Below are 13,075 nucleotides of genomic sequence, written 5' to 3' on the forward strand. Positions count from 1 at the left end.
GCACCCCCCCCTGACCCCGGACTCCCCGCCTGACCCCGAATCCCCTGCCTGATCCCGGACTCCCGCCTGACCTCGGACCCCGGCAGATCCCGGACCCCGGCCCCTTCAGCAAACCCTGTTGGAGCTGGAGGGAGGAGCCCGTGTGTCACTGGCTGGCGGTCAGCTCGGTCCCGGGGCTGAGTGCCGAGACCTCTGGCCCACTCGCCCTTGGTTGTTGGTTGTGAAATCCCCTGCGTTTACGTGGCTTTAAGAGGAGGTGTAGTTGCCTTCCAGCAGGACAGCCCCGGACTGGAAATGCAGGTACTGTCTGTCCTGCCACCTCCTGTCCAGGCCCACCCGTGTCCACTGCTGCTCTGACCGAAACGCCAAGGCGACCCTCTCCCTCTCTAGGCCGCCTGCGCCCAGAGCCTGCCCCAGTCCAGCACCCGCAGTTGTTGCAGTAATTTTGCGGGTGCTCCAGAGAAATTCCTGTTCTTCCTTGGGTCTCTGCAGGGACCCTTGTGTCCTCTTTCTCTTTCAGCCCATATGCCCAATTAGCTACCAGCTCGTGTTAGTTTCACCCCGAGTTCTTGACCTTCCACTTCTGCCCCCTGACCTATGGTCAGCAGTCATTCTCAGGCCTGGTGCAAGGCAGGCACCCTGCTATTAAACACGTGGTATTTCAGTTACTCCACAGCAAACCCATGGGATGCACACTGTGGTCACTGTTTTGCCACTAAAAAACTAACCACCCAGCAGACACTCACCTTTGTTTTTTCAGGCTCACCTTCTTCCTCTCCAGGTCTACTGACTGCCCCCCAGGTCGTGGCAATCACCCTAGAACTTTGCCTCTGTCTACCTCCCACCAGGCTGACCACCCAGCTAGGCCAGAGCTCTGTCCTGTTCGTGGCTTAATTTTCCCAGTCCCTTCTTTCAGCAGAATCCTGGGCTGTCACATGCGTGTTCTGGGAGGAGATGACCAAGGCATGCTAGAAGGAAGGCAGCTGCAGATTGTGTTCTGTGCTGGGGATTTTTCTTTAACGTAAGGAAATGTTTAAACAGACATGAAGGCAGAGAGGGGTATCACAGCCACGGTATGCCCATGTGGCTGAGAGCTGCATACGGGAGCCATTGAGGACTGGACGGGGATCCCTCAGAGGGTCTCTCGGGGTCACGCTGTGTGCACTGAAGGACACATCTTCCCTCACCCCCCAGTTTGCTACCTGCATGAACAGAGGTCCCTTTCTGCCTTCCTGCCCTAGGTGCTAACTTTGAGTACATCATCACAGAAAAAAAGGGAAAGAATGGCAGTGTGGGGTTGATCCGGCTGAACCGCCCCAAAGCACTCAACGCACTTTGCAATGGCCTGATAGAGGAGATGAACCAGGCACTGGAGGCCTTCGAGAAGGACCCGACCGTGGGGGCCATTGTTCTCACCGGCGGAGATAAGGCGTTTGCAGGTGTGGTGCACAGCAGTGGTGGCAGATCACCCAGTGCCTTTGCGTCTGGGCAGGTGTGGGAGGGACACCTGTGGCGTGTGGCCTGATGGAAAGCTTCAGGCAGATACGCACCTCCTTGATGGTGCACAAGTGAAAACGCACATGGGAACCGCTTAGATGAGCAGCTCCGTGTGTGTTGAACGTTTACATGTGCTCTGCCGGCCTCCTGAGTCCTCCTCACAGCTGTCACCTGTCATAGCACCTATCACAGTGTGTTGCTGCTGTCTGTCCACGTGGCCAGCGGGGGTCAGCTGTCCCAGCACCCGCAGTGCCCACGCATGGCACACTCAGTAGCTACTGCTGGTTTGGGAGATACAGGACTGGTGGTGTCTGCTGTCTGGTATGTGGAACCTCATTTCCACTCCTTCTAGCTGGAGCTGATATCAAGGAAATGAAGAACCAGACATTCCAGGACTGTTACTCCAGCAACTTCTTGAGCCACTGGGACCGGCTTACCCAGGTCAAGAAGCCAGTCATAGCTGCCGTCAACGGTTATGCCGTGAGTGTCTGTCAAGCGTCTCCTCTCAGAATGCTTGAGGAATTGCACTTTGTGTACAAAGCATACGGATTTTTATGTTGAAAAGGCCGTAAGTGTAGTTCCCAGGCCAACAGGTGTCTCCTACCAAACAGTGCCAAAGAGCCGAGAACTGTGAAGAGAAGACACGTTTTGGCACCCACTGCCTTTGATGGGTGTTCCGTGGTGGCTTCTCCCCAGGGTTCTCCCCCAGCTGGGTCAAGGTCGTGGGTGTTGGCTTTGGCCTTTCTGTATCATTTAACTTTTTATTTATTTACCTTTTTGGCGGCTGGCCAGGGTGGGGATCTGAACCCTTGACTTTAGTGTTATCAGCATTGTGTTCTCACCAACTGAACTAACCAGCCACCCGATATCATTGTAATGCTGTTCTGACCCACATCACCCCATAAACTAACTTCTTTTCCTGCGGTTAAGAGCCCTATCTCCTCTCTGGTGTGTCAGGGTCCCTGTAGTCACACGGACTGCTTGGAAATGCTGGGGCTGGTTCTCAGTCTGTGGAGAAGCAATGGGATGGGTCGTTTCACACATGATTATTTGATCAGATCCTTCTGTGTAAGCCAGGGGCTGGCAGGTAGAGTTGTGTTGGGACACAGCTATACCCATGCGTGTACATATTCTCTGTGGCTCTTTGTGAGCCACAGCTGCAGAGTTGAGGAGTCACAACAGAGACCACAGGAACCTAAAGCCTAAAGTATTTACTGTCTGGTTCTTTACAGAATAAGTTTGTCAGCCCCTGGTGATAGCATCAACCACATATACATAATTTATTGTAACGCTTAGCTAACTTTGTATGGCTGTGTTTATCTTTGCCGTACCTGGACTCTGTCATTTTCATGGAAAATTTAAATAAGCAAATAGAGTGATTTTCTTCCTGGATGCTGATGCTGAATGTTGCTTTACAGCTTGGTGGGGGCTGCGAGCTCGCTATGATGTGCGACATCATTTATGCTGGCGAGAAAGCCCAGTTTGCACAGCCAGAAATCTTGATAGGAACCATCCCAGGTAAAGAGTGGTGAAATCTCTAGCATAAGCCCTTCAGGTCATTCTTTCTTTAAGATCTGCCCATGTCTTAGGGCCTATTGCTTACATCTGACTGGAGGCCCTGGGTGGGCGGCTCTAGTTCTGGCCAGTGCTCCTTCTGCAGACCAGCACACAGAGACCAGGGCAGACATGGTGGAGCCCAGAGAGTGGCCCTGGGGCTGCGTCCCATGTCTGATGGTACCAGGAACGGCTGGTCACACGGCAGCAACGCTGGCTAAGACCCACCATGGTTCTCTCCTGTTCACGATCTGCATCCGTGGCAGATCCTTGTAGGTCAGAGCTTAGAAGAGAGAACACAGTCACCCCAGCTGGCGCTGAGAGCTCTGCCCAGTGTGACTCGGGTCCGTCCACGCCCATCTCACTGGCAGGTCACATGGCCTCGCCTAGTTCAGCACAGCAAGGAGTTGGACCCCCACATTCACTGGGGTACTGGGCAGAGAGCAACACCTGCTGCCCCTAGGGTCAACCTGGTAGGAGGGATGGACATATGGGAAGTGCCCAGGAGTAGAAGCCAGACCCTGAGGGAAAGCTGACCACACTCCCTCTGAGGATGCCCTCCTCTGCCCTCTGGGTTTGACCCAGCAGGTTCTGAGTTCCTGAGCTGTGATCCCAGGGTACTTGTTCAGGGTCTGAGCCCCACAATAGAGCTGCTGGTGCAGGAGACCCAGCACATGCAGCCAGGGAGACCCAGAAGCTTCTAGAATGTTGATGAGAGCTGGGGAGGGGCCCACAGATGCCACATGACTCAGTCCTGAGATGAGGTATCAGGGAGGCACCAGCGTGGGGCCTAAGCTTGGAAAGGGCCCACCCTGAGGTTCCCGCTTGTCCCACCTACGGCCGCCTTACCCTGCCTGTCCATCCACAGGGCCTCTGGTCTTAGGCCCCATCTTCAATCCCTCAGGACGTGCCTGTAGCATGTCTGTGGGGTCTTCCTGGCCTCACTTGCCACAGAGCCAACTGACCAGCAGCCCCTCTGCCTCTGCAGGTGCGGGGGGCACCCAAAGACTCACCCGCGCTGTGGGAAAGTCGCTGGCAATGGAAATGGTCCTCACTGGTGACCGGCTCTCAGCTCAGGATGCCAAGCAAGCAGGTAGGGGCCAAGGCTGCAGCAGGAACCAAGTGGAACCTCCAGGGCTACATCCAGGTGTCCCTTGTGGGAGTCAGCACAGAGCTTCTGGGTCTTGAGGGCCCAGGAGGCTGATTGCCTTTTGTTCTCACATTGTGAGATATGTACGTGCAGAAGAGTAACCATATGCACAGGTTTAAGGATAATAACGCAACCATCCTTTGTCCCTAAAGCCCAGCATAAGCCAGGGTGGATCTCCAAGGACCCTCCCTGCCCCATTGGTGATCACAGACCCCGTGTCCTGCTGTCGGGTGCTGTGGACAGCCCAGCCTGCATATCTGAGCAGTGACCACAGTTGCAAGGCCTCGCTGCTGTGTGGAGCTGTCCATTGTGCTTCCGAGTGGTCACTAGGACTCAAAAAGGAATAAAACCAGTACTGTTTCCACATGTCATTCACCTTTTTTGTGTTTTAGGTCTTGTCAGCAAGATTTTTCCTGTTGAAACATTGGTGGAAGAGGCTATCCAGTGTGCAGAAAAAATTGCCAGCAATTCCAAAATTATAGTAGCAATAGCCAAAGAGTCAGTGAATGCAGGTAAGGGTCTCCAGGATCCCACAGAAGGAGTCAGGAGGCCACAAGTTTTATGGGCAGAAATGGCAGGGTTCTCAATATTTTGATTTTGGCTATTTGTGGAGTTCCAATTTCTAGTCAGTCACTCACAATTTCTTTGGAGGTGTTCTGAGCTCCCCTTTGCACCAGAGCCAAGAACCAGGCCCCGCCTGGGAGGTGACAGCAGTGCAGCACTGGGCACCGGGGGGAAGGGAGCAGTGTTCCCTAAAGAGAAACCGTGGAGTCTTGTGCATGGCAAAGCTTTGTTTCCCTGCCGGGTTCTAGGGTTGAAGGCATCCCCCCTCATCCTACATGCTCTGGCACAGCCTCGCTGAGAACATTGTGTGGGCCTGGGGGGCAGCTCCACACTGTTCCTTACTGGTCCGGATTCTTTTAGTTTCTCTGCCAGTGAGGGGGACCTGACCTCCTCTCCTCAGAACAGCTGGAGTTATAATGTAACAATTTGTTCTAGCATTTGGAATAAGACTGCCCGCTTGCTCAGTGAGCCTGGGACAGGTGTGTGACCCGGGCAAGTCACTCAGCCTCCCTGAGTCTGTTTATCTCCAGAGAGTGCAGCCTGTCCCTCGGAGGCTTGCTCGTGGCCTTAGATGAGTGACTTGCATCTCTGAGGCAGAAGCTGCTGTTCACTGCAGTGTTTTGGCCAGGCCATAGGTGAAGGCACCTGCTGTTGCTCAGTCCCACCCTGAGGACACCTTGCTCCAGGTGCCAGAGCAGCAGCAGTGCACCTGCTCCCACCTGCATGCTCAGTTTCCTCCACCTTACCTTCGCTGAAAAGAGGCCCTTGGCCGAGGCCCAGAGCATTTCTCAGTGCCTGGGTTGTTCTCAGTTCTGGCTTCCACGTTCTCTTTTCTCGTTTCTATCCTTAACTGTTTTTCTGTACCTTCCATTTCATCACTACCTCACACCCTTTTATAATTGGACAGAGATTGCTGTTTCACCTTTTGTCCGACTCCTCATGCCTCTGCCTTGTACCTTCCTTTTATAATTGGACAGAGATTGCTGTTTCACCTTTTGTCCGACTCCTCATGCCTCTGCCTTCTTGGGGGCCCTGGGCTGATGTCAACGGGGCCTGGGAGAGGGAGGTTCACTGGCTCATCTCAGCTGGGTGGTTGCTTTGAAGAGGGAGGCCCACGGAGCAGAAGCGGAGGGAGCACTGGGTCACACGCACCTGTGGGTCAGCCAGGAGGGTTTCCCATCACCATGCAAGGCAGGTCCTACGTCCCCACAGCGAACAACTCAGTTCATGACTTCAGGGGTTTCTTTTTCAGCTTTTGAAATGACATTAACAGAAGGGAACAAGCTGGAGAAGAAACTCTTCTATTCCACCTTTGCCACTGTGAGTGAACATGCTCAGCTAGAGAATCATCATGTTCCAGCCGTGCAAGTCATGGGGAATTTTCCTTTAGATTTTGCTATTAAGGCCATTTCTTTGAAGTCCGAACAATTAGCCTCCACTCTAGCTGGATCGGATTTGTTCTATCAGTGGGTCTTGATTTTAACAGAGTACAATGTGGGGAAGGTCAGAGGTATGGAAGGCTTTACAGAGTCATTCCTATTACAGAAGCGCCTACAAATTGCACCTGAATCAGCGCTCCTTTATGTAAAATGCAGCTCATTTTTACCCGTAATTTTCCTAGATGGTTCCGATTATTTGTAATGTAGCTCAAGTGTAATACTATAATCCAAAGCTTTAGAGCAATATTTTCTAGGATTTCTACCAGTAATTTAAAGGAAACTATTGTAATTATGGTTATAATCTCTTTCTTATTATCAGAAAGTCATATCTAGGTGTTCTATAAAGGAAAGGTTAAAAATAGCTTTGACTCTTAAGGAAGAGGTGAAGTTGTGTGTGCATGTGTGGGCATGTGTACACATGTGTGCATGCATGAGCACACATGTACAAGTACAGGAAGGGTGCAAGTATAGAGCTGTGTTCCAATGTCCTCCGTGACACTGAGGGTGACACCTGATAGAGATCACTACGAATCCAGGTGATATCTTGGTGAATGACCTGGATGTGTGCTGCTGAGGTTCTCCTTAGATGTGAGTTTATTCCAAACACACATTGGTGGTTCCTGAAGGACCATCTCTGGGGGTTGGAGGCAGATATGTAAAAATCCCCATTCCCAGGCTCAGCCCTAATTGTTTAGGAACCCAGTGATCCCTCTGCAGAACCCCTCCCCCTACCTTGAGTGTAGAGAGCAAGGCAGGAAAAGGAGGCTCAGGCAGATGTCAGCGGAGGAGCTCTGTGGGAAAATGAGAACCTCCACCTCTGCCTTTCTCCCTTTTCCTGCCAGGATGATCAGAAAGAAGGGATGACTGCATTTGTGGAGAAGAGAAAAGCCAACTTCAAAGACCAGTGAGGACCCAGACCTCTACTTGAGGAGGAAAAACGCAACCTGTGAGTTACAAAGGCAAATAGATTATTCCCTTGTAACAGGTGGTGCTGGCGACATGCAGTTACTATCCAGTGGCCGTGTGGCCGCGGCTGGAGCTCTTTCCCAACGCAGTCGGAAGGCCATCTCCACCCAGCTGGTGTGAGAGTCTGTGTCTGGGTTGGGTTCGCATTCTGACCAGAGCATGATCTTCTAAGTCAAAAATTCTGCTGAGACACCTACAGTGTGTTTAAATTTTTTGCTTTAATTCAGGAAGAGAGAGATGTTTGGATGACAAAACCATCCCTTTGCCTAGCACACGATGTTCAGGTGGAAGCTGGCAGCTGCCCGGTCACACATCACTTACTGCTGGTTGGATGCAGCTGCTGGGCTTGGGGTGCTTCCGTGCCAACTGTAAACAGACACCGTGCTGATTAAAGTGACAACTGCAGTTGCGTTATGCCTTTGTCAGTCACCTCTGGAGTCTGAACATTCTGTCACTGCAGTGGGTTTTGTAAAACTATTTTTTTATTGTAAGTGAAAACATTCAAACAGAACAGAAATCTGCACAGTAAGTCGTGCCCGCCTCACACTCCCAGGGCAACCACCGTGAACAGTTTACCGCTTTCTAGAGATTTCTCTATGCCCAGATGTGCACACGTACAGTCACGCACACATGCACAGGTATGTAGTTTGGCTTTCTTTTTGTAAGATTGGCATTCCACACCAGAGTGCCTCCTGGGGGTTCTCCTGCTTCTGTTGTAGGTGCCCCTTACTGTTTCATTAGCGTTCTCTTCTATTTGGTAACACACACATAATATAAACTTCACCATTTTAAGTGTGCAGTTCAGCCGCATTGAGTACATTCACACCGCTGTGCAGCTATCACCACCATCCGTCTCCAGAACCTTTTATCTTCCTAAACTGAGCCCTGCATGTGTTCAACACCAATTCTCCGTCCCCTCCCCCAAGCCCCTGGCAACCCCCGTTCTCCGTCTCCATGGATTTGACAACCCTGGGTACTTCTCGCAGGTGGAAACACACAGTGTTTGTGATTTCGTGTCGGCTTACTTAGCACAATGCTTCAGTGCGTCCAAGTCCTAACCCCCAAGGTGATGGTATTTGGGGTCTCCAGAACCTTTTATCTTCCTAAACTGAGCCCTGCATGTGTTCAACACCAATTCTCCGTCCCCTCCCCCAAGCCCCTGGCAACCCCCATTCTCCGTCTCCATGGATTTGACAACCCTGGGTACTTCTCGCAGGTGGAAACACACAGTGTTTGTGATTTCGTGTCAGCTTACTTAGCACAATGCTTCAGTGCGTCCAAGTCCTAACCCCCAAGGTGATGGTATTTGGGAGGTGATTGGGTCATGAGGGTGGAGCCATGGTGAATGGCACTAGTGCCAGGGGAGCTCTTCGGCCCCTGCCATCCTGCGAGGACGCAGCCAGCAGGGGCCGTCCAGCAGCCAGGAATGAGCCCTTAACAGGCACCGCATCTGCCTTGATCTTTGACTTCCAGCCTCCAGAGCCGTGAGAAACCCGTTGGTAAGTCCCCAGTCTGAGGTATTCTGTTCACAGCCGCCTGGGCATACTCAGATGCTGTGTCCTCAGGGTTCACCTGTGTCCTAGTGGCTGTCAGAATTTCATGTCTTCTCATCACTGAATGGCGTTCTCAGGCGCTCTCTAACGGCCCTGACGTCTGTGCTGTGCACCTGTCATGGTTTGCTTGTTCCTGCGGCGCAGGAGTCCAGCTGCCCTGCACTGACCCTGCGCTCTGCTGCAGCACCCACAGTTTGGTGACGTGAGCCTCGTGCACGTGAGGACACGGGCTGGAGGCAGGGCGCAGGGTGGGCACTCGCTGGGCTGCAGGAGTCCTTGGCGCTGCGTGCATCTGAGCCCTCGGATGTCCGCTTAAAATTCCCAGAGCTGCAGGCGAGGGCAGCGCATGGGGGCAGGAGCCATCCACGCTGCACGCAGGAGGAGACAAAGCTTTGCTGAATTCCTGAGTGATGAGACTGAGAAGGAAAAGAAATTCCAGAAGCTTAAGTCCCTCCCCAAGATGCCTGGAGGTTGGAGCTGGAAGTGAATAGGCGGAAGCTAAATGAGTGCGGAAAGTAGCTGTGGAAAAGATCACTGTCACCTTCAACATTAGCAAGGGCATCCCAGCAACATACGGCGGTGAGAAGTCCTCACAGGGACAGAGGTTGAAGGATGGGAGCCTGAGATGACATCAACTCCCAGTTTTGTGTTTGAAGTTATAAAGAACGGTGCCAAGGGGGCACTGGCGCTGGACTGTCCCTGCCCAGAGGATGAGGCTACACAAGAGCAGGTGGCTGAGAGTGACGTTCTCTCCATCGTGGAAGTTTACTTTCCGTGCACTGGTGAGTGCATGGAAGGGCACCAGTTATACACTCAACACCGCGTCCCTGGGCCGGGCCTGGTGTGGATCTCCTAATGGATCTCCTTGAAGACAGAGGGGTGGACGACACTTTTTCAGGTGAGTAGGTGGAGCTCAGCACAGCTCTGGTGCACCAGGAGTTCATGACTTCTTGAAAACCTCAGAAGTTTTGTTCAGAGCCAGTAGGGCAGACAGATGGTGAAAGCCTTGATTTTATGGTAGGATTGGCCAGTGAACAAAACCCACTCTGAAGTCAGACACAAGTGCTTTCAAGTGGCTACCGTCCGACCGTCACAGAAAAAAATGCCAAACTTAAGTGATGTCTATTGCACTCACTTACTGTTGCTTTTTCTGTACAAATCCATTCTAGATTTTTGTATAATGATGGACAATAACATGGGTTTATCTCCAAGAAAATAAAATTTCTGGAGCTGGACCAAACCTGAGGGAGGCACTGGAATCCCCATCTTCACAGGAGTACTCAGTGGGTGAAGGGCCCTATCAGAAACACAGACACACGAACAGCAGCTGTCCCGCTTAGCGCCATATGCTGCATGAGGTTTGCAGATCTAGAACACAGAAGCAGCTGGAGAGCCGCCATGAGATGCCCCACTCTGGGAGCTTCCTTTGGTGGCTTTAGACTCCGGGAGGGTGGGGCGGCCCTGTCCCCTGGATCACTGAGCAGCATCAGACACCTAGCAGGGCTCAGGGAAACAGGGTGCACTCATGACAGGAAGCCAACTCCCCCACCCCCAAACATCTGCCTTATTCTTACCTCACAGCCTGGCTCAGAGCGTTGAACCGTCCATTTCAAAATCAGTTCTCCAGCAAGTGTCCTGGGAGAATCTGTGCAAGTCCTGTCGCCTGGGGCAAAGATGTCCTACAGCCTGGGGGGCCTCACAGGTGGAAGGGGTACAGTCACTGCCTGGTCTTGGGCTCCCAACCCTCAGAGCCACTGAGGTGTGATGCTGGCACATGCAGGTTAACAGGCCTGGGGCCGGGCTGCCACGAGCCCCCCACCCACACGCTCTGTGGAGGGCCCCATCCACCAGGAGACTCAGCCCTACAAACCAGGGCAGCGCTCTGCTCATGGGAAGGGGTTGAGGGCCTGACTGGGATGCCACGGAACCCCAGAATCCTCGGGAGTCTCACTCTCCTGCCCTACCCCACCATGCTCAACTGGAAGCTAAGAAACGGCCCAACACTGACCCTGCATCCTAGTGCATCTCAGGTCTGAACCTAGTTACCTGGTTCCAGAATGTGGCAGGGGCAGGAGCCCACCTCTCAGGCCGATGGATCAGACTTCTTTATGCTTCATACTGGCCCCAGGGCTTGGGGGAGTTTGGGGACAGCACAGTGCTGGGAGACTGTCAGGTGTGGCTGCCCCAGGAGGGGGACCCCAGACCCCAGAGCAAAACTTTTGCTCACTCGAGTTAATTGACCTTTGGCCCCATAACTGTTGGGGGGGGCGGGGTTCATTTGTTTTTGAAGCTGAAATTTTCCTTTTCATCTATCTCTATAAAACTTGCTTTCCCTTGTATATTTGCATTAAAAAGATGAACCGTTGGGGGACATACATGCTCTCTCCTCTTAAAGGTTGCGGTAGAAACTGCTCAGATACAGCCCTCACCCTGGGTGGAGTCGGGAGCAGCTTCATGCAAAGCAACCTACCTGTGGCCCTGCAGACCACACGATGAGTCCCCCAGGCAGCTACCCAACTTCTGCCCTGCTTTTGTGGCCAGCCTGGAGCTGTGTGTCCAGTGTGCTGCTGCGAGCTCATCATCAGGATGGGCTTCCAGGGCCAAACAGGACGACATGGAAATGCCTGTTTTGTTCAGATTTTTTGCTGTGGTTTTGTCATTCATATATGGACATTTCCAGACCTTTCCCACCAGCTACCAGGCTTCTAAGCTCTTAATGTTACCACAGGGCTGAGCCTATGGCGACTGCACTGGCTACACAGCCCCACGACCAGTTGGCATGAGGTGGGAATGGTGGGCCCTGAGGGGACAGAGCCTGGCATGGGCTGCCCTGTCTGGGCGCCAGCTGGGGGTCTCCCCCTGGACAGGTGAGCAGGGCCGCCCTGGGGGGTGAGGCCGGAGGGCAGGAGGGGTCCTGGCATGGGCTGCCCTGTCTGGGCTCCAGCTGGGCGTCTCCCCCTGGACAGGTGAGCAGGGCCGCCCTGGGGGGTGAGGCCGGAGGGCAGGAGGGGTGGGAGCAGGCCCTCAGGGCCAGCTGTGGCTGGGCAAGAGCCCGCCTGCAGGTTGGACAGTGAGGTTTGGTGGTGGGTCCTTAACCTGGGATGTGGCCAGGCCAGTGTAGCATGGGCACCACTGGCATCTATCCTCCAGCCTGAGTGCGGGAGCTGGGGACTGGAGAGAGCAAACACAGGGCTGAAGGCCGAGGCCACAGGGCACAGAGCCTCCTGTGTCAGTCAGCTGTTGCTGCCAACAAACTGTCCCTACCTTAGCGGCTTCCCATGCCCATCACTGGTTATAACTCTCACGGCTTCTGTGGATCAGGAATTCAGACAGGGCACCGCAGTCAGCTTGTCTCCTTCCATGAGGGGCATCTGGGCCTTCGGCTGGAAGACTCCAGGGCTGAGGCACCTGGTCTGCAGGACTGCTGGCCAGTCTGTGCTTGACGCTGGCCATCAGCTGGCCCCAGCTGGGCTCTGCTCCTGCCCTGAGCTTCCTGCCAGTATGGGCCTGGGTTCCAAAGGTCAGCAAGGAAGAGGGAATCAGGGGACTCCTGGCTGCCTGCTGTGACCTCACCTCAGAAGCCATGTAGCAAGGCAGTCACAGATGTCCACAGTGCTTCCGGGAAGGGAGCAGACCCCCCGCCAGCACCTGTCTGGAGGAGTGGGCATCTCCTCCCAGAACCACCCTGAGCAGGGAAAGCAGGGTGTGGTTGGTGGTCCTGGCTCTGAAGGGGGTAGCCAGGGGGCTTCCCAGATCCCAGGCCTCTAGGGGGCCAGCAGCAGGGGGTGAGGGAGACTTGGAGGGTGGGCTGGAGCCCTGGATACATTTCCCAACCTCCCAATTCTGGACACCCAGTGTTGGGGTCCTGGGGTGGGAGAGGATGGAGGGACCAGAAGGTTCTGTCCTAAAGAGAACAGGCAGCTGGAGCCCTGGAGTCAAAGGTCAGGACACTGCTGTTCTGGACAGGGGGCTTCACAGCAGGCTGACCTGGGGCGATAGGGTGGACGACCCCTAGGTGTTCCCACACTCCACCCATTCCCACCCCCTGCCTTAGCGTGGAGGCTGGGCCTGCCGGCCCTCCTGGGTCGCCTTGGGCAGGCCCATGGGTGTCCTCCCTGCTCCGGGCAGCGTCAAGGAACTCAGCTGAAGGACTGCGTCTGCGCTGCCCATCCCGAGACATCAGGGACCAGGTGGGTTCCGTGTGCTCTGCGAAGTCTGGGACCACCAGGACGTGGCTGGAGGGCAGAGACCCTGGCGAGGGGAGGCCGCAGGGGGCGGCGGCTGAATCCCCTCGGCCTGAGGGAGCTCCAGGTGGATGGGCTGGGGAGGGGCACTGGGGAGCCCCCAACCTC

At 54.1% G+C, this 13,075-nt stretch overlaps 2 protein-coding genes and 1 pseudogene across 2 annotated transcripts in view; all 3 read left to right on the forward strand.

Moving 5' to 3' along the window:
- Positions 1–7,599, forward strand: part of ECHS1 (enoyl CoA hydratase, short chain, 1, mitochondrial) — an 8,136-nt gene extending 537 nt beyond the window's left edge. Inside the window, exons 2-10 of the mRNA XM_008591309.1 lie at positions 391–451; positions 1,215–1,439; positions 1,850–1,977; positions 2,916–3,015; positions 4,040–4,144; positions 4,594–4,713; positions 6,018–6,085; positions 7,047–7,150; positions 7,398–7,599. Of these exons, the coding sequence (XP_008589531.1) occupies positions 391–451; positions 1,215–1,439; positions 1,850–1,977; positions 2,916–3,015; positions 4,040–4,144; positions 4,594–4,713; positions 6,018–6,085; positions 7,047–7,112 (873 nt within the window). The 3' untranslated portion in view covers positions 7,113–7,150; positions 7,398–7,599. The remainder of the gene's footprint in view (positions 1–390; positions 452–1,214; positions 1,440–1,849; positions 1,978–2,915; positions 3,016–4,039; positions 4,145–4,593; positions 4,714–6,017; positions 6,086–7,046; positions 7,151–7,397) is intronic.
- A 1,520-nt stretch (positions 7,600–9,119) lies between these two features.
- On the forward strand, positions 9,120–11,094 carry LOC103606755 (annotated as a pseudogene).
- A 1,232-nt stretch (positions 11,095–12,326) lies between these two features.
- Positions 12,327–13,075, forward strand: part of FUOM (fucose mutarotase) — a 3,688-nt gene continuing 2,939 nt past the window's right edge. The window contains exons 1-2 of the mRNA XM_008591310.1: positions 12,327–12,456; positions 12,778–12,913. Coding sequence (XP_008589532.1) covers positions 12,327–12,456; positions 12,778–12,913 — 266 coding nt within the window. The remainder of the gene's footprint in view (positions 12,457–12,777; positions 12,914–13,075) is intronic.

This window comes from Galeopterus variegatus, unplaced genomic scaffold (genome assembly GCF_000696425.1).
Source record: "Galeopterus variegatus unplaced genomic scaffold, G_variegatus-3.0.2 Scaffold6827, whole genome shotgun sequence".
Classification (NCBI taxonomy): Eukaryota; Metazoa; Chordata; class Mammalia; order Dermoptera; family Cynocephalidae; genus Galeopterus; species Galeopterus variegatus.